The following is a 20,814-nucleotide window of genomic DNA, read 5'->3' as shown; positions in this document are numbered from 1 at the left end:
CACGTTTTATATACTTTTGATTTTTTTTTTTTAAAGTATTTTTAAGACGGAAAAATGTTTGAACACTGATGCTGTTCTGCTGAAACTTTTCACTCCACAGACTAACACACAAAGGATTTTCATTGCTGTTCATGTTTTGCGGTCCTTTAAATAAAACCTTCCACTCAGATAGACACCTAACCCTGTATTTGAATAAACAGACGAGTATTTGCAGCTGGCTTGAAAAAGGGAAGAAAGAAAACACTTAAAGATGCCACTGTTGTTGTTTTACATTAGGACACTGTGTAGTTTTGTAGAATAAATGAAAAAACAAATCAGTCACAAAAATAGTTTTATGATTTTTGTTGCTTATTTGAGCCTCCTGAGAGCAAGCGTCCTCATATTGGGATACTGCATTTTTGGAATTTCTGCACCTTAAACTTTATTCTGCTCAATAAAGTGTTTTGTACTAATTTAAAGAGTGTTTAAAGAGTTTTTAAAAACTGTTTTCTGTTCAAAATTGCTGTTTGGTTTCTGTACTTAACATTTACAGCAAATTTCAAAAAGCTAGGAGAAAAAGTCGGAATTTAAGATTATTTTTACATTTCCATGGCTAGAGGAAAATTAGTTTTTTGCTGCCAGTATTCCTATTATACCCAGCAAAACAAAAGAAAAACACACAGCAAATAAGAAAGAAAAGTGTTCAGTACTGGTACTACTGCTACAATAGTACCAGTAATCCAAACATATGGTATTTGTCAGGATTTAAGTATATAGCACTCAAAATTTAAAAGGTCACAAAGGCTTTTAGTGAGAATAAACTGAGAATAAACTATTTTTACTCGTGTGAGTAACATTTTTAATATTACAGGACAAACTCACATGTAGCTGCTGTTTTTTATGTGCATCCCATGTCTGTTATGTATAATACTTCAATCCACTTCACCCACTTTACATGAAAACGTCAATTTTATTGCACGTTTTAATACCCCATTTATTGCAATGTTGATATGAGTGAGGACGAGAAAGCAAGGAATTATGGTTGCCACATTGCCACATGAATGCAAGATACATAAATAAAATAGAATAAATTAAAAAAAATCAGAAAATACCTTATACATATTATGGGAAAAGGTAAACTTTTTAGGGGTTTTCTGGCTGTCGGTGAAAGTCTAGAGTTGGCCGCATCTGCTTTGAATTAAAACGTCAGTTTTAGAAATCATGAAATCTGCAGCTTTTTTTGTCCAATAACCTGCTGATCGCCCACGTGTTTTTATAACTATCTGAAGAAAAAGACGGATTATGGCAGGTACCGAAAATGAATCCGTTATGCTGAGATCCTGTGAGAGTAAATCCCATTACAGCACCGTGTTTCCTTTTGTGGTATCTGGGTTTTCACTCTCTGCTCTGCGCAGTCATAGTTGGACACATTAAGTGATCATTAGCTGGACATTGGAGTGGCAGACTAATCACACTCACCACAGTCCGGCCTCTGCTGTAAACAACCTAAGGGCCACGCTTTAATGGAGGCTTTTAAAATAAGATGGTGACTCTGTGCCTTTGAGCAAAGCCGTCTGTTTACATTAAAACAGATTAAAGTCGCTTCTTGTACAGAGATTCGGGGCCCTCTGCAGCCCCAGTGTGCAAATGTACACACGTATAAACCCCGCGTACTGTAAGCAGCTGCGGGCTGAAGGCTGCAGGAGAGGAGCCTACTAATAGAAACACAAAAGGTCATAATAACAAACCATTAGGCTCGCTGGCTCTCCAGAGGGGTGCCACGAGGAGCATGAACCAGCAGGCCATTGCAGTCAGATCTGCTTAAAAATGTCATTTTCCAATTAAGTGTGGGAAAAATGCGCAAAATAAGTTCCTAAAAAGTCACACACTGTATAGAGATCTTTCTGCAGATGCACCGAGGGCACAAGGTTTGATGCAGAGCAGCTCAGCCTGGAGCTTTTAATAGTTCATACAGGCAAACCCGCTGCTCTCTAACGCTGGTTGACTGAAAAGGTTTGGTCTGCTTCAGATATGATAATAACAGCTTCCGCGTCAGTAAAGTTAAAGTGAATTGGATTAAAATGACAGGCACTAATTATAAGGTTGCAGGTCTATCTATCTATCTATCTATCTATCTATCTATCTATCTATCTATCTATCTATCTATCTATCTATCTATCTATCTATCTATCTATCTATCTATCTATCTATCTATCTATCTATCTATCTATCTATCTATCTATCTATCTATCTATCTATCTGTTACTTTTGTTATACTTGTAGCTCGGTTTGTCTCTGGGGAGGACACACAGATCACACTGGGAAAAGTCAGTCCACAATAGCAGCTACTGGAAATCATTTTCCACGCTGTCCCAGGAGTGTATTTTTCTACGTCTTTATCCAGCTGTTCGAGCTGTAAACATGTTTCTCTCATATAAATTTGGTTTCGCGTATTGTAAAGAAAATAAAGAAAATGCTCCGAACTAATTCATTTACTCTTACTGAAAATAAAAACATGTCCAGACTTTTAGTTTATCCCCCCTACAAGGAAATAAAACCTCACATAAATTAAACTTAATCGATTACCTTTAAATGATTTCTCGACACATTTAACAGGTTTCATTGTAGGCTGCTTATTTTTCAGGGTTACTGATGTTACCCGTCGCTGTAATTCTTATAGTTGGAGCTATATCTATTACACTACAGTTATTTATTTTAGAATGTGAGTATCGCAGTACTGCAGACAGTATAACGCAGGCAATGACAGGGTCGGAGGCAATGACAGAAAGCAGCCACACACGTTGAAGAGCGGCCTTCTATTTTCAGCAAAATGCTGCCATCTAGCGGCCAGTTTCTTCTTTGCTGAGACAGACTGCCGGTCTGCAGTGAATGTGTTGGCATGTGTGTGTGCCTGTATTCCTCATGCTGCATGCCCCCATTTTTTAAGGACAGAAAGCAGGTCTTTGTTAGAGTTTTAGGAAAATAATTTAAGCCAAAGTGAAAAGTATTCCAAAAGTCTTAAATTTAATATTTCTCACAAATAGTAAACCAGAGCGTGGATCACATCTGTAATACTGGGAGTCACTTCTCTTTGGTCAGGGTGGAGTCCATTCACATTTTAGTGCCTGTTTCCAACTCCAGCGGAGCGAACACCTCCACACTTGACTGTTCCCACCACCATATTTCACTGTGGGTTTGATACACCGTGGGTAACATTCTCTCTGCTGTTAGTCTCCTTACATACACCCCTCTGTTACATCCACAAATCTCAGACTTCACATCATCTGTAAATGGGTCTTTTTTCCATCGTCTACTGTGAAATGCTGGTATGTCTCAGCCTGCCATGAGTGTTTGGCCTTGAGACTGTACTTGCCGTCTGAGACCACTAAAAAGCAGCATTCTTTGGACAGGACCTTTGCTGACTAGAGGCTTGTGTTCATTATTTAGCATATTTTGTATCTGAGATGAAGTTAATTTTCTATGAATAAACAGAATTTGATGGTTTGATTATCTAGTGGTGTGGTCTGTACTGTAGTCATATTTGGCCTGCCTGATTGTGGATTTAGCCAATCCAGTTTCCACAAAGTGTAAAAGAGTAGCCTGCCTTACACCGCCTCCTTAAAAACCTCCAGTTTAGTCTTCACTGGAGAGCATGAAAGCCACTTTATGAACTTAGTACTGATGCCATGTTTCCCATTATCCCATCAGGCAACCATAAAGCCCTATTTATACAAAAACAACAATTCAAAGTGATTTACTTAAACAAGCCTTTCATGATTGATAAAATCCATTTGAGTATGATGAACACTGCTTCAGAGGAAGAATACAACTTAAAGAAATCTGAACTTGATGTGACTCTCCTGTTCAACCACATGTCAAAGGTGCTCTATTGGATTGACATGCGAAACTAGCTGGATATTTTCTCTTTTTCTGACCTTTTCTCTGTAAATCTAGCTTTAGTTACACAGGAAAGTTGCCGTTGATGAGCATTTTCTGAAATACTCTTTATCTTCTTTATTTTCTTCCCAGTTCTACTGTTCGGTTTAAACTTCAGCAGGTTGCCTTACTTTGTCTGCTTGCTTGCATGAGTTGCTCTGATGTGATTGGCTGATGAGATATTTGCATTAACAAACAATTAAACAGGTGCACCTAACAAAGTAGCCATTGAGTGTATATTATCGCTTCTACATTCAAATGATGGGGTTTTATACTTAAAATTGTGCTCTTGAGCTTTTGGACTAGAATGAATATAATAGAATATAATTAAAAAATTCTCAAAGTCAAAGATCTATTTCTACCTGTTTTGTTACATGAATGCACCTTCATTTAACAATGAATAGAGCCTCTCTTTGCTCTTTAATGAGCCCAGTTTCTTGGTTTCGCTCCACATGATGTTAGATTCTGCTCCTCGTTGGAACGATCGTGATCACCTCCGTTCTCCTGATTTGTCAGCTCAGTTCTGGATTCAGAGCTGCTGACTGTGGAGGGCACTGTTGTCCACTGGACTACTTTTTATGTCATGAAAACTTTTCAGGAAACTTTGGTTAATTGCATGATTGAAGCTAGATACTCCTTTAAAAAAAGCGAGCATGTATAAAGTTGTTTTTGTTTTAAAGTTTCTCTAAATTTTTATGTTATTTTGGTTACAACAAATAAAAAACAGAAAAATAAAATTTACTTAAATAAATCAAAGTAATCAATCATTTTATATTTTTCAAAAATGAACACCTGTCGTCTATTAAACAAAACCTACAATAACATTATCTTGTTCTTCGTGTGTTCACATGGATAATTACCACGTGTCAATGTGCATGTGGTCTGTTAACACATTTTCCTTCTTCCTGTTCCGCTACACATACAAAGATCTCTGGGGGGGGTTTTCAGTTTAACCTCTGACCTCTCGTAGAAGGGCTGTTGACTTGACTCAGGAAGTGAAAGCAGGTGTCAGCTGCTGGTGTTGGTGTGATTAAAGCTTTTTAATGATGCATTTTTCTAAACTTGAGGGTTAGATTTTGAACAGTATTCCCTATACTCTTTCACTATATTATCTTAAACAGGAGTTACTCAGCTGCTTGTTATGGGTCAGTAAAAAACTGGTGTTTTATTGTTTATTGTACATGATCATTAGTGCCGTTTTCTCTAATAGCAAATTTATGATTGAAACGGGAAAAAAATCTGGAATTAGCTTCTGGGTCTGAAAAACTCAGAAGGAATAGGCTTAAATTTGGGCAACTCCTCTGATTCTAGAAACAAGTCCAGTTTATAGTCATCTGTCGAATCTATGACTTCAGGAAAAAGATTCCTGGTAAGTTTATGGGCTCAGTCCCTAGTTTAAAGCTTTATTCAATATATGGTGATGTTCAGTTTGCAATGACCTAGCCACCTGCTCAATGGATGCCCTTCTCCTACCTTCCTGCACTGTCTGTAGCCAAGAGAGGCAAGTAACTCTTCCCTCAACACCGCTACTGTCCCTTTACCCATCAAAACGGCCTCTTTCACCCATGTTCTTTAAAAAAAAAAAAAAACCTGGTCCAACAACCTTGATAACTTCAGGCTCATTTCTAACTTTCAGTTTATCTCTAAAATCCTGAATCCCACAGTTAAAAAAAAAAAAAAAAGTTTATTTATTATTAGCTTCTTTTCCCCCCCCCTCAGTTGGATTCACTTCCCGCTCATCACATCCACTTTCACAACATCGACATAGCGACACCCAAAACACTCAGTTTGAGGCTTCACGCGGTGATTTTATTAACATCCATGTTGGACATAAGAGTCTGTGCCTCAAGCCCACAGTCTGACTTCAACTGATTAAAAGAAAAGTAGCGAACCTTCACATCAGAAAGGCGGCTGCCTGTGAATAAAAGCGTGAATTGATAATAGTTCCCTTTTTCTTTTACTGAACATTACAGTCAGCACCTTGGATAACTAAACAGAGAAGTGGATTTACAATACAGAATACAAATCGATTGTACAGTCTTGACGTCTCCATCAGTACAAATAAAACTAAGAGAGGAACATAAAGACACTTCTTTTAAATTCAAAATTCAGAAAAGAACTAAAGTGAGGTGAGGAGAACGGGCATGCAGTTTGATTACGAAGGATATGTTAAACTAATGCCTCTGTAGTGTCGTCACAAGGGTGTGAATCATTTTGTCGCAATCAAACTGCGCAGTCAGCAAAATTATAAAACACTATGAGTGGCAAAAAAAGAAATGAGACACATGAGCGTGGTCCGTCATTCTTCAAAAAAGTCAAAGTGATGCTGACAGTATATTTTGGATGAAGATGTGGCTTAGCGTTTTGGCACTGAAAGTTCCATTTTCAAAGACAAACATATTTAAAAGGGTCGGGAAAAAATGCTGACATTGGCTTTTAATTGTTTTTATATAACAGTTATAAAAAAATTAAAATAATCCCTTAAAATCTATCTCAGGCCACTCTTCCTAAGCACTGGCCGCGTTGATTGAAAAATTGCACACTTTGTAAAATAAACATGTTCAGTGTCTTACAGAATGTTAGATGAGGAGATTAATAAGACAGAAGCAGATGTCATGATGTTGTGTAACTATGGAAGTTATATACAAGACAGTTTCTCAGCTTGGAAGTTGGGATTGGACAGAACCAGCGTTTCCTCCTGTTCTAGAAGTATTAATCATCTCAGCTTAATCTTGAAAAGAAACAAGCATATTTTTCTACAAAATGTCAACATTTTTATTTTTAATATGCTTTTCACACTCTCACCTGTTACAGCATTGTGTACCAGTTTAAATCTGAGATGTGAACACCTGATTTTTTTAAAGTAAACTGACACCAGTGTCTCTGGCAGACCGTCCACTAAACCGGGACTCTGTCTGTGCCGAGTGTGTCCCCAAGTTTTAGCTGTTGTCACCAGTCTGCACCTGGCCGTCATTCAGCAGTCTCTCTCTTTCTCCAGAGCCGCCCTCCTCTTCGTTCGCGAACCTAGCGCAGCACGGTATTCTGGCCAGCAGGGGGCGGTGCAGTCCGTTGTAGAGCGCGGTACCCACCAGCAGCACCAAGAAGCCCAAAACCTGCAGTCCGTGAAAGTGCTCCCAGCCCAATGCCAAGCTCACCACCCAGATGACCAGCGTACGCAGGCTGTCCAGCACCATACGGGTGGTGGCGCTGATCTCTTTAGTTACGCTGATCCCCGCAAAGTTGAAAAAGGCGATGCTGACTGTGTTGCCGAGCAGAGCCAGCAAGATGAGAGGCTGGTGGCCGATCTGACAGAAGGCATCCAGCGCGTCCTCCAGGACGTGCCGAGGGTTGTTGGCGAAGTTTCCAACAGGGATGAAGTACATGGGGATGAGCAGCAGCGACAGGACAAAGAAGCCAAAGAAACCTGGAAACAAATATTTTGAAAAAGAAATGTAAGTGTAAAGCCAAAACAATGAGTTTAAACACGCTAACGTGCGCCAATCTGAGAAAAGCAGGATCTGGTGATAAACTGCTTTTCATACTGTGCCTGAAACAATTCACAGTAGAAGAAATATATTGTTATCCACTATTTATGTAAAAATATTGATTAATGCTGCTGTGTAACCATGTATGAAGTTTGTGCCCTCTACACTCTTAAAAAAGGGTCTGTTAAAAAATACATAATGCACTGTTACATGTGTAACAAGATTGCAAAAAGAACCTTTCCTTGTAATTTTTAACAGGTGAAAGCTTAAAAATATTAAAACAACTTTGTGGTCTCAAATCTGATGCAGCACTTGTGCTAAATTGTAACAAATGATACATTACACAGCAGTATAAATGCTAGGTTAGGCCACACTGCCTGTTGTGTAGCTGAGTTTCTGAAATATAAGTTACGGTCCCACAAAGGTTAGGTCTGTGTGCACGTCTCTGTCAGGACAGTGAGCGAAGACTTTTTTTTTTTTTTCTAAACCCACGACACAGGTACTCCTGTGCAGTCCTCCAAAATCCCAACTGTGCAGATGACGTATGGATCTGCTGAATGCAGAGTTCACCGGGAACGGAAGAACCGCAAAACAACAGAAAAAAAACCAGCATGAACAGCACAGACACTTGATTGTTTTTAGCACTCAGCTCTTTGTATGTTATAACATCGCCCTTCTCCACGGCTGACAAACCAGCAACAGCACACCACAGACCTACTTTTGACACTGCCTTCATCTGACAACATAGGTCTATTCTAGATGTTTGTATGAGGTATAAGACCTTTGCCCATCTCATTATTGACATTCAGTAAATACTGAGAATTCAGGAATGTAATCGTTTTTGTAGGTTTGTGGTTTGAGAGGATACACATCCACTCTAAAAAAGTTCATCTCCAGCAGTAGAGATCTGATGTTGTAAGCTGGACAAAGCTCCTTATAACTGTCGTACCTTCAGTTCCAACAGCTCGGAGGGGATGAACGTCATGTGTGTAGACAAACTTTTCCTCGAGGACCATCTGCACTGACACAATGATCTGAGCCATGATGATCAGAAGATCTCCTGCAGTCAGACAAAAAACAAAAACAAAGCAAAACTGTGAGGGTTTTTTTACTGAAACACTTTGCGATCCAATCATATCAAACAAACAAAATAAACAAATCAGATCCATATCAAGAGTTTAAAAAAAAAAAAAAAAAAAAAAAAGACCCCAAAGAAAACAAAACATCTTACCAGTGATCACATCACTGAGTTTGTGTGAGCTGTCTTTGTTTCCGCTGATGAAGTCAGCCAGGCCCACTATCACCAGCCCCAGAATGGTGATAAAAATGCCGATCCACTGATTAGGTGCCAGGCGACGCCCCAAAAATGCCACAGAAAGTAGACCGGTGAAGATGATGACAGCTCCACGGAGCATCTGGAAACTTGAGGCGCTCGTCATGTTGAGAGCTGTGAAACAAAACGGTTTTAACAAGACGGAAGAGAAGGGTCTGGTGACCTGTAAAAAGATTCTGTGGACACTTACCAACATACATGATGGAGGTGGCCATCATGTCGCACATGGCAGGAGGGAAGAAGAGGAAGGGGTTGAAGCTCTGGCCACGATTTACCCTGGGTTCTGGTCGACGTTTGTCGTGGCAAATTAAGATGTAGAAAGCTGCGAGACAGCAGAACTCGCCCAGAAACATCCCCACCGCCTGGACAGTGAGAGAGACAGACAGAATGAATTATTCCAGTTATTCCGCAAAGAAAACTAAAGACACTCACGAGTTACTGTATTAATCCAGATGTATCTTTCTGTTTTCAAAAGTTTTCTGATGAATCTTAAAAGGTTTGCAGCAGTTTTCACTTGCTTGACCTCCCAAAACATACACCTGGGTTTTTCTGTATGGAGATCATTTCTGGCACCTTCTTTTGGAGTTTTAGCAGAACCGAAACAAGAATAAAAATGTAAATCCTCTTCATTAGATTTAAAAAACAAGCAAAAAAATAGCAACAGTTCGCTTAGTTTACACTTCATTCACTCAAAAAGAATGGACATGTTTCTTTATCAAAGAAAAACCACCAAAAATGTAAAAAGTTCAGTGAAATGAAGTCAGGCCTCAGTTGCACAGCTCTAGAGACCTGTCTGCAACATTCCCCAAGTGCTTGGTTAGCAGATTCTGGAAGCTGAAGGAGAATGTTACACCAAAAACAGCGGTTGCCTTTCATTTGAATGGAAGACAACTCATCTGCAAACACTCGCCTGAGCTGTACTAACACCAGAAAAATTACTATGCAAACCAGAAACTTAGACGTTATCACTGCAACCGATGCATTTCAGGATGCAGTGTCCATTTTTAGTTTGCATCATGCTTTTCATAGTGTCGCTACCGCAGTTTGCAAATGTGTGCAGACAAGTCGGCATCTTCCATGTAAACTGTTAGAGACTTACATAATCACAAAGAGGTTTTGAGTTTAAAGATACAGCTGTGACATGTAGGTGAAGCTTTTTCACTTGACAGACAAAAAAAAAAACAATTTAAAATGTTTAATTTCTCTGCATATATGAAATAAATATGTTAATATGGGGGCGACCGTGGCTCAGGGGATTGGGAAGCTCATCTGTAACCGGAAGGTTGCCGGTTCGATCCCCCTGCTCTCTCTGTCCTGGTCGTTGTGTCCTTGGGCAAGACACTTTACCCTACCGTCTACTGGTGTTGGCCAGAGGGGCCGATGACGCGATATGGCAGCCTCGCTTCTGTCAGTCTGCCCCAGGGCAGCTGTGGCTACAACTGTAGCTGCCTCCACCAGTGTGTGAATGTGAGAGTGAATGAATAGTGGAATTGTAAAGCGCTTTGGGTGCCTAGAAAAGCGCTATATAAATTCAATCCATTATTATTATTATTATTATTATTATTATTATTATTATTATTATTATTATTATCATTATTATTATTATAAATACAAATTGGAAAGATTTTCTTTAATTTAAAATAAGAACCAAGACATTATGGAAAAACTTTAACTGAGATCAAAGTGCTGAGCTCAGCTGTCACTAAGAGTTTATTACCATACCTGTAGAAATGGGTGAGAGAATGGACGCTCTGGTTCCTCCTGGCAACCCTTCGCATTGAACATATCAGCCCATCTGCCACAGAAAAAAAAAAAAAACAACCCCAAACATGATTATTACAGCTTAATTATAGATTTTTAAAACAATAAAATATATAGTCAGAAATAACACATAAGAAACAGAGGGGTTTTTTAAGAGAAAATTAAAAATACATTTTCTTGTTTAGTATTCCTTCACATTATGCCAGGTTTTGGTTTGAACATGTGGTGATGAAATAATTCCACTTCACCTACAGGTCACTTGTTTCACTGCCTGCTGACATGAAGAACGGCGACAGAATGATTGAATGACGTGTCTTTTCACTCGTGAAGTTAATGAGTGCTTAAGTCTGCATAAACCTTTATTTTTTTACTGTCTGACAGCATGACTGGCATGTGAGCGTCCCGGTGACAGCGCGAAGCAGGACTGTGGTCTTTAAAAGTGACGACACAGCACTTTCTTGAAAACTCTGAGCTCATCAATACGCAAAGGAAACTTGAGTGGATCTGTCTGCTCATCTAAATCTGCTCTTGCTTTTCCTGTTATTTAAGGTTGGTGTGCTTTGGATTAAATATCTTTACATGGTGGGTAGATGGAAGTTGCACGAAAACTATCATCCTCCGAGCTGTAACTGATCCGAGTTGTGGGGCTTTTAAGGCAGCGAGGCAGCACAGAGATGCTGCTGGTTTCAGGTGAATGTTGTGAAATTTGACCAGGTAGTTGTCGAGTTGTCTCTTAAGTAACACTACATGACCCGTTTTGTTTGACACAAACTGCAATTAGCAGCAGAACTGAGATGTGTTCAGCTGACAAAACCCACAAAAGGACAAAGAAGTGCGTGTCAGGAAGCAGAGAGCTGATGTCCCAGAATATTGGAGAAGTTGAAAAAGCTGAATCTTTTGTTTCACTGAGATGACAAACCTCTTCCTATCATGACAGCAAAAGAGATCCTAAATGCAGTCAGCACTCATTATGATAATCTAGTCACCTAAGCTAAATTACCAACAATCACTGATTCTGAAACGTGCACGTTTTTATTTCACCCTGTGACGCAAAGTATGTTATATTTGATACACCTGTTTTTGATGATGACTTCCAACATCTTCAGTGTGATTTTTTCCCCCTAATAAATTGACATACACAAACAGTATACTACTGCGAGCACCATTAATAAAATACACAAAAATGCCGGATGTAGCAAAAATTATAAAAATGAATATTTATTTTTTAATTTGTTAAAATAAAACAGAATTTTACAGCAATTATTCAGTGTTTCGGGATAAACATGGTTAATTATGATTGGATTTTGAGCAAAAAGGTCAATTTAAAGACATCTATAAATTGGTTAATTGTCTTTACTGGACAAAAAAATATATCTGGTGATTTAATTATTTAGCAGCCAGTGGGTGACTCAGCAGGTTGTGGCAGTCCTGATAAAAAGACTGCAACATTAAGTTGATTTATTTGAAAGAGTCGAGGTTTTCTGTTTCAGCAAATGTTCTCTTTGTCCTCAGTGGCACGTGGAGTCCCACAGGGTTTGATTTCAGGCCCACTTGTGCTTTCTTTACATCATTCCCCTCTCACTCAACTGGTCGAAGTAGATAGCTCCCCTCCCAAGCCAAGAACTACGAGTTTTCTCCCTATTAAAAGGGAGTTTTTACTTCCCATATTTTCCAAGTGCTTGATCATAGGGGGTTGTCTGATTTTTGGGGTTTCTTTATAATATTTTATCAACTGTACCTTACAATATCACGACAACATCTCGAGTTGTTGTGGATTAGAGCTATATGAATAAAATTGAAACAAGCTGAATTGAATCTGTGGACATATTACTTTTATCTCCTGTATACGTTTTAATGTTTAAGCAGACAAGGAGGACACGTTATCTAAAAATGAAGAGTGATCTCTAAACAGTCAAAAGCAAATAATGTCATGCAGTTGCATTTCTTAGATAAATCTTTGCATCCTGTCGAGAGCTGCTTTTCAGTAGCAGTAGTAGATATTTTTTACAAAGCTTCTCAAGTCACATAAAACCTTTATTAACCCAACTTTGATTATCAAATTAGGAAAATTGATTTCCATCATCCAGCATTCAGTTTTTCTTTTTAAATATAGAAAAGCGTATGGACTGCTGAATGATGGAAATCAGACCAACAACAAGAGTGCAGACAGCAGCTGCTAAATGTTTAGCTAAAATACGCAGAATTATGGTTTCTGGACAATTTTCCATTCTATACCACTTCCACAGTATGGAGGTCAAAACTCTAGCCACACTTACATATACAACTTTCCCGCTAAACCAGTGGATTTCAGATTGTGGGCTTCATCTGGATGAACATATAACATATTAAAAAAACATTTATTTTTCGTGGGGGTTGCTGGGCATTTGCTGATGTGGCTACAGACTAAAAGATCTTGCAGTTTTAAAATATTTAAGAAGCATTTTTTATTGTTTTCTGATATTTTAAAAACCAGCTAGGATCAAAAACAATAACAGGTTGCAAATATAAATATATGATAGTCTAGTTTTAACTACATTTAGTGATAAAGCCACAGCTGCAGTGCTCCTTGGTTACAGTGGCAGATAAAGCATTTGCATTGTTTTCAAATGCTTTCGGGTTTTGTCATGTGATAAACACTGTCTGTCTGATGATAAGCAAGTGAAATACTGATACCTCACATCTAAAAGTTTTTCTACAAGAGTTGACTGTAATGTTAATGTACTGATATCTAGTATTATTTAAAACAAATGTAATGTTAATACTCTGTATTTCAAATGAATCATGAATTATTTACTTCATCAGCAGGAACCAAAAGAGACTACTCTAAGGAGCTTGGAAAGAAAAGTGTCTGGACTTCTTTAAGTTGCTTGAGGTTGAGGTTCTTGAAGTTGCTTCAAGCAACTTAAAGAAGTCCAGACGGTTTTCTTTCCAAGCTCCTTAGACTACGATGACCTGGATGACTGAGAACCTTCACAGACATACAAAAGAGACTACATACCACCCAAGGAAAAATACAATTAAATAAACACCAGAGAGTGCAGCTGCTCAGCAGGTTTTCTGTGTATCATGTATCATGCAGTTTCTGCTGAAACAACATGAACCAAATGCAAGAAACACGTGTAAATCAAAGACATAATAGACCAAAGTTATTTTTATGTGACGACGTTATTTTTATGTCTCGATGAATTAAATGAGTTGAACTGCTTTTTATTCCCCTTTTTGAAGCAGACAGAAGCCCGACCTTTACTTGGAAAGGAAATAAGTGATCTCACCGTCCCCCCACAGTTTAGTTTCACATGAAAACAGGAAAGTCTAGTTATAATTCAAACTCACAGCTTGATAAATATGTTAATGTTAGCCGCTTACAAGCTAACAAGGAAACGAGACGCTATTGTTACTAGCTAACGGGGTAGCTCTACGTTAACAATCTGTAAGAAAATGCAATAAACGAACTACATTTATTAACTTCTCTAAACAATTAACTGGGCACCACCACCCTTCAAATTTTATGTTAAATCTGTAGTTCAGGTCGGTTCCTGGGTCCAAGCTCCAGCTACAGTAACTGTAGACACACGACACGGTAGGGAAAAACATAATTAAATCTACTCACTTGGCCGACAGCGTGTTGATGGAGCCGGTTGTAAGCATTAGTCCCGCGAGGAACAGCTGGTATTTTGTCCAAGCCATGATGGACGATGGATGGACCGGGACGAGCAGGAAACGGACACCACCGAGCTGTGTTTTGGTGAAATACACCGCTGTTGTTTACCCGCTCCGCTTGATCTACTCTGCCCGGCCACGCTCTATGAACGTCACATGACAGCTCATCGTCAGCTGACCGCCGAGAGTTATAGCTGTGTTACCTTCAGGACTCGTCGGAAATTACGCAACCCATTTCTTTTGATGATGAAAAATGAAAGTGAAAAGGCCTACTTTAAGAGTTTGAGATGGTTCAGTGGATGTATAAATGAAGCACAAATGGGATCCCCTTAAACAGATTTTTAGTTTTAGTATTGTTATTTTCCTCTGAATAATCAATTCTGTCCCTAGTTATCTAATATAAATTAAGTAAGTCAGCCGCAACCAACCAACGACATGACGTCACGTTCCCTACAGACAGAAGATGGCGCTAAACATGTTTTTTTTGAAACGTTAAGCACTTATTTCTTAAATCTGGCTTCACAGAGAGTGTTAACTCTATGTCAGTTTTTGAGAGCAGGGTTCAATGGTGTAAATTAACCTTTATATGTGTAGCGTTTCATGTCCCTTTAAAGGCAACTGGACAAGTGGAGGACAAAAGAATTGGCAGGCCCAAAACACAAAACAGAATCTGAAAGTCATAACGTTAAGAAAGGAGGAAAATTCTCCAGGAAAGACGTGACACAGGATCTGAGACATGTATCTGGACCATCAGTTGATTCGTGGTTTCAGTGGAAGGATGGCTGTCATTAAGCCATTAAACCTTGAGAAAAGGCTGAGGTATGCCAAATTAAACAAGAACTTAAGTGAAAATCAGTGGCAACTGGCCTAATGGAGTGATGAATCCAAATTAGATTTTTTTTGTTCAACTTGTTGTCAATATGTACAGAGTAGATCAGGAAAGATGTGTAACAGTAAACATCTACAGCCATCTCTTAAACACAGTGGGGGCTGCGTCATGGCTTGGGCTGCATTTCAGCTAGTGGTGTTGGAGATATTGTCAATTATGTACACAGAAAATGACTGTCAGGGTTTGATCCACCATGCAACATCTGAAAAACATCTGATTGGCCACAGCTTCATTTTTCAGCCTGACAGTGGTCCCCAAAACACTGCCAGTGCAGTAGAAGCATGCCTTGATAGAAAAACACACAGCGCAACATTGTATCAGTCGTGAACTGGCCTCCTCAGAGCACTGTGGGATCATCTTGACAGAGAATGAAACAAAAAGCAGCCAGCATCCAAAAAAGAGCTTTGAATTTCCTTCAAGAAACATGGAGAACTATTCCTGAAGACTACTGAAGAAATTAGATGAAAGTTTCTTAAAAGAGCTCGAGCTAGGTTGAGAAAAAAGAAAGAAAGAAAAAAGTGGTCGTAATTTCACTTTCACGGTTGTTAAAATTGTACAAACTCTGTTTGTGCTGTATGTACTGTTTATTCTTCCATGTATGTTTGCACATAGTTCAATAAATCACTGCACCTACAGTATTTGCCATTTTCCTAGTAAAATATACAGAAATTAGGGGTGGCTCTAAGCACACAGTACAGTAAAAAACAGTTATACTCTCAACCTTTGACTTTGATCAGATTAGAAGGGTGAGCTATGGAAGATATATAGATGATTGAATTTTCATATCTCTAGGCTCAAGTCTGGACTGACACATTAGCTTTTCACTGTTGTCAGTTACTAACGTCTACTCATATGGCATTTACTGAAAACTGTGACCAGTGTTTATCTGGTCTGTCACTCTGATTGTTAACAGGCATATAATGTGACCTTTAAAACATTTTTCTCATTTTTTTCATAGTGTTTTTGCTGTTTCCCTGTTACTAAAGCCAGAATAAACCAATAAAAAAATAAGAACATGTGGTGCATTCCTAGATTTTAGTGCACTGTGTGTAAAGTTTGAGGAACTGTATAAGGTAACTCAATTTATTATAAAGACAGTATCCTGCTGAGTCATTAAACACATCCAGTATACTATATTTGAGTTAAATACTAGTCTAGTGTCCTTGATATCTGCAGCTTTATCACATAGTGGTGAAGCAGCATATCATTTGAACTAAAACCCCTCTTTTCACTCATGTTACCATATCTGATTCATCATTGCTTTCCAGCTAATGCACTTAAGGCAAATGCTTTCTAGGGTCCCTAAACATAGCAGAGCAGGCACCATGGATAACCAGCAGGTGGAGTCAAAGACCAGACAGACCATCTAAGAACTCAAACTGGGACCAGAGTGTGTCCCCCCCTTTGTGGCCTCACATTGATTAAAATTAGAACAGGCATTCCACTTTCCATGAGGATGCTGTCCCATATTAGGTCAATCTATGGCTTTTCTAAACCTCTGAATAAAAGATCAGTGTCATTTAATAAAAAAAAATACTTACAGTAAAGTTAAGCATTTGAGGCTCTAGATTCACATTTTTAATGTTACTTGGACAATCCTCACTGGAATGACTCACACCAAAAGCCTGAGAAAATCAAGCTTTCACAGCTTCTATTTGCTGCAGGGATATTTTCGGTATACTTTCACTCCTCCGGTGTTAAAGGGTGCTAAACAGAATTCTTGGTGACTTCCCAGACAGCTGATGAGAACAAGGAGTCATCGCCTCAGTGACTCCCTGTGAAGTGTCTCATCTCTCCTCTCTCTGCAGACAGCAGTAAAACCTCTTGGCTCTTACCACTTAACATTTAGTTATCGTAAATTTGCTCAAGTGCTGCCGTGAATGAAAAAAATAAAGAGTTCTTTATACTGCTTGGGCAATGAGAACATACCTGTAATAAAGGAACAGGGAAAACAGTTTTTCACTCCACTGTATACAGAGCTTCTGCTGTATTTGAACACTCAGAGCACTTTCCACTATGTGCCTCATTCACCCTAGCACTTTAAAAAAAATCTAACATTTATGCAATGCAAATGAGGGCAGCCCGGGGTTCAGTATCGTTCCCAGGGCACTGCAGTGCAAACTGGAGGAGCTGGGGATCGAACATTCAATCTCCCAATTAACGAATAACCCCGTTGTCCATTAATTGGAAATCAACTCTGAGTCAAAGAGGCCCTCATTTGTCAGTTTGATTTGTTGATTTGATTACTCTTATTTAATTAATAAGTCAATCTGAGTGTTACATCCACAAATTGATCTAGGGATAAGGGGAGTAGCATAGTATTAGATGGAGAAACATGAGGAGGTTGTTTGAGTCTGAAAAGATTTATTGCCAGGATGTTATCAATGAAGTACAAGTTAGCTTCAAGGAGAGCCAAGGCCAACGCACACATACATAAACAGACCCAACTTGAAATACAACACCATCAAATGATTAACTGAGGCAAAAGAAAAGCTACAAACATATACCTCAAATCCCTAAGAAACCAGTAAAATACAGGAGAAAAATGATTGGCAGCTCTCCTACAAGCATCCTTTGGTCAATGTAACAGAAGACAGAGGAACAAAGGGCAAATTGATCAAGTGTGATGAGTAAAAGCAAGGTAATCGAGAACATGAACCTTAACAAACAAACAAAGCAAAAGGCTAACAGCTCACTTTCAAAACACACGACACTTATATAGGCCCTGGAGGGCATCTATTAGCTGCAGAACTTAGATCTCAGCCAATGACATGAAAGGTGGAAACTTGAGGACCCAACAGAAGGGAAGCACCCAAAAATGGAAATAATCAGCGTCAAGTTTTCTTAATTTGAAAAAGTTTTTTGCAAGTGAAATTCAGCGTTTTGATATTTAAAAATAAAACATCTAAAAATGTTATTCAAATGAAGTATTTCATAATAAATTATTTATCTTTCTTTCTTTTCTTTTTTTTTTTTTAGTTTCAGTATTGGGGGGGGGGGGGGGGGGGCTTCAAACTCTTTGTTACATTTTCAGGTCCTTTTTTTCAGTTTCAGTCTTTTGACCCTAACTTTGTGCTGTGGGTGTACATCAAGGGGGAGGGGTGTAGACTAATTATTGACAGCTCCTGTGTCACGTTCGTTACAAGTTAAAAATCAGCATTTTGTTTGAAGATGGCCACCGATCCCGTGAAGGAGCTAGCACCAACAGTTAAGAAAGATGGTTTCTGATTACCCCATGATGGACTATAGAACAAATAAGTTTGTAACATATTGATATACACTAAGGTGGGGGAAAAATTACCCCACCAACAGCGAATAGTGTTATCTGATTGGATGGTAGTTCGCAAAGCAGCAAGATCTCTGAACTCTGTAAAGAAATCTAAGAATCGCCCAGTCATTACTGTATATTCTATTGAAATAGGATCCCCTACCTTAAAATGCCGTTGCACCTTAATAGAGCTTTAACCTTAATGTATATCAGTATAGTACCAATGTTCACCTGTCAATATAGTGAAATGGCAAATTAGATATAAAAAATAATAATAAAAAAAATGAATTTGAAGCCAAAACAAAAAAACTGTAAAAAAAAGAAAAAAAGAAAAAAGTTTGTATTATTTTAAATAAAAAATAAAATAAAATATCAAAATTTCATTTTAAATCACTTTTTCAAATGAATAAAACTTCTGACAGCTTCTGTGTTTTCTTCTCTCTGTCATCATATTCAGTGTTAGTCTTCATGTCTCACTGTTAGCGTTTTTGACTTTGGTCACTTCCTGTTTTACTTTGAAGGATAACTTTCTCATGTGTCCTGCTTCAACTTTACTTCCTGATCTTTTCTCTGGCTTGCCATCATTAGGATGTGACTGCTTTTAGTTTCACTCTTGTTCGGTTCTTTTCTTCTCCTTCGTTTCAATAATTTTATTACATTGTTGGTTTCTTTGCTTTGTGATGTGTATGTGATATTTAATATAGTGAAACCATAATTACTTGTATGAATCTCAAGAAGCATAATAAGTAATAAACCTCTTTAATGAGGTTTGTGATGAGTCCAAGGTTGACAATGTGTCTTCCTTTTACTTAAAAAAAATTATGTTGCATGATAATAAGGCTTTATGTGACAAGATGACTTTTAATCTTGCAATCAAAAATAAGTAATAAAATTATTCTTGTAATTTGGAAACAGCATGAAAGTCACTTTAACCTCTGTTTAGAATCACTTAAATCACCCAAAAAGTCTTTATACTTACTAACAAACTTAATATTAAATTACATTAAATTATCTGAAATATTTATTGACTTAAAAAAGTCTTGATACAAATCAATCAGTATCAACCTTGGTTGTTCACCTAATGTACTGTATGTAAACACTCAATTGATGCTTTGCGAGGCTGGCTCTGTTGTTTTATACTCTTCCTGTACTAGCTGTGGCAAACCTCACAGATGCTTTTCATTGTTAATGCCTTATTTGAAAACATCACATTGATTGTAGCAAAGCGATGAATGGAGCAATGGAAGCAGATATTGTATTTCCTTCTAAATAACTAACCATAAAACATCACTTCGTTAACAAGGCAATCAAAATTGGCTGTCACAACTGTCCCTGCCCTTAAACCTCTTCTACCCTGGAGGTCGCTGTAGCTGGATCAGGTAATAAAATCCAATCTGATGCTATTTTGAGAAGCTTACTGAATGGGGCACGCGCTGTAGAGATGGAGCTTTGTCATGCCCCGATGCGTGAGCATAGCATTTGTACTGCTTTATTTCTATTACGTCAAATGTATTAGAGTTGTAGCTGATTTTTCAAAACTTACTGTGGCCTGGTCGAAAAGTCCTACAAGTGTCTCTCTTTCAGAGTCCAAGTTTGCAGCTGTTACAGCCTTGCACTCGGCAGCCATAAATTAATTAACAGTAAATGAATAAACATATAAGCAATTACTTTAACCTACACCATGCTGTTATTAAATTATGCCATGCTGGACATGTTTGAGTTTTTCCAGCCTGTAATTGTTATTTGTTTCTGTTCAGTGTTTACTTTGATTTCTGTTAGAAATCTTACGCAAAAGTTCAGTAAGGAAGATCTGTAATCTCTCATCTGCCTGCTTTTTCCTGGGTGTTCGGCTGCTTTTCTTTGTAACTTTTTGGCTTTCTTTTTTATAACATAGAATATGTTAACATCTTCAAACCATTAATTAGGCTGTGCTCTGTTTTACTGCTCACTATACCTGACTGCAAAAGGTCACAAAATCTAACTTGACCTTGAAAATAATAATCTGCAGGGTTGAAGATGAAGCTCACTAAAAACTTAATTTCCTAGATTCACCACTTGAGGCTGGTTCTAAACTTAATTTAACTAAATTTACAGTATTTACAGTGTAGTACAAGACATAAACTAAAAAACTAAATTACATCTTCATAACAACTTTACAGGGAATGAGCTTTAAGTCATTCACCTGTTTAAATTCTATGAAGGCTTAAAATTATGAATGATTAAGGGTGTAGCTTCTATAAGGATGGCAACAGGTTGGTGCAGACACAGCTGACTGTACCCGCTAGGTCTTTGCTACATCTCAGAAGTTCAACTCTCTGAACTGGACTCAAAGCAGAGAAATCTGCGTCACTGTGTGACACCCACACTCTGTGAATGCACTTTGATAACCAAGCTAGAGAGAGTTCACCACTCCGCTCTGTTATCCAAATACGGAAACTTCTTGAATACAAACAAACCAAAGAAGCTGCTTATGGCAGGGTTCAAACCACAAACTGATATGGCA

The 20,814-nt window shown here is 38.3% G+C and overlaps 1 protein-coding gene across 1 annotated transcript; it reads right to left on the bottom strand.

Annotated features, from left to right (window-relative positions):
* Positions 1 to 5,702: 5,702 nt before the first annotated feature.
* Positions 5,703 to 14,310, bottom strand: slc35f6 (solute carrier family 35 member F6). Its single transcript, XM_085247753.1, has 6 exons — positions 14,105 to 14,310; positions 10,456 to 10,528; positions 8,924 to 9,095; positions 8,632 to 8,847; positions 8,350 to 8,460; positions 5,703 to 7,339 (listed from the first exon to the last, which is right to left on the bottom strand). Exons 1-6 carry the CDS (start codon positions 14,179 to 14,181, stop codon positions 6,855 to 6,857), a joined length of 1,134 nt encoding a protein of 377 aa, XP_085103879.1. The 5' UTR covers positions 14,182 to 14,310; the 3' UTR covers positions 5,703 to 6,854.
* Positions 14,311 to 20,814: the final 6,504 nt, after the last annotated feature.

Source organism: Mchenga conophoros, linkage group LG15 (genome assembly GCF_057382185.1).
Source record: "Mchenga conophoros isolate Kocher_MC1m ecotype Shallow Benthic linkage group LG15, M_conophoros_male_GT1.1, whole genome shotgun sequence".
Classification (NCBI taxonomy): Eukaryota; Metazoa; Chordata; class Actinopteri; order Cichliformes; family Cichlidae; genus Mchenga; species Mchenga conophoros.
The sequence above is the reverse complement of the archived record's forward strand: the minus strand, read 5'-3'. Positions and strand labels throughout refer to the sequence as shown.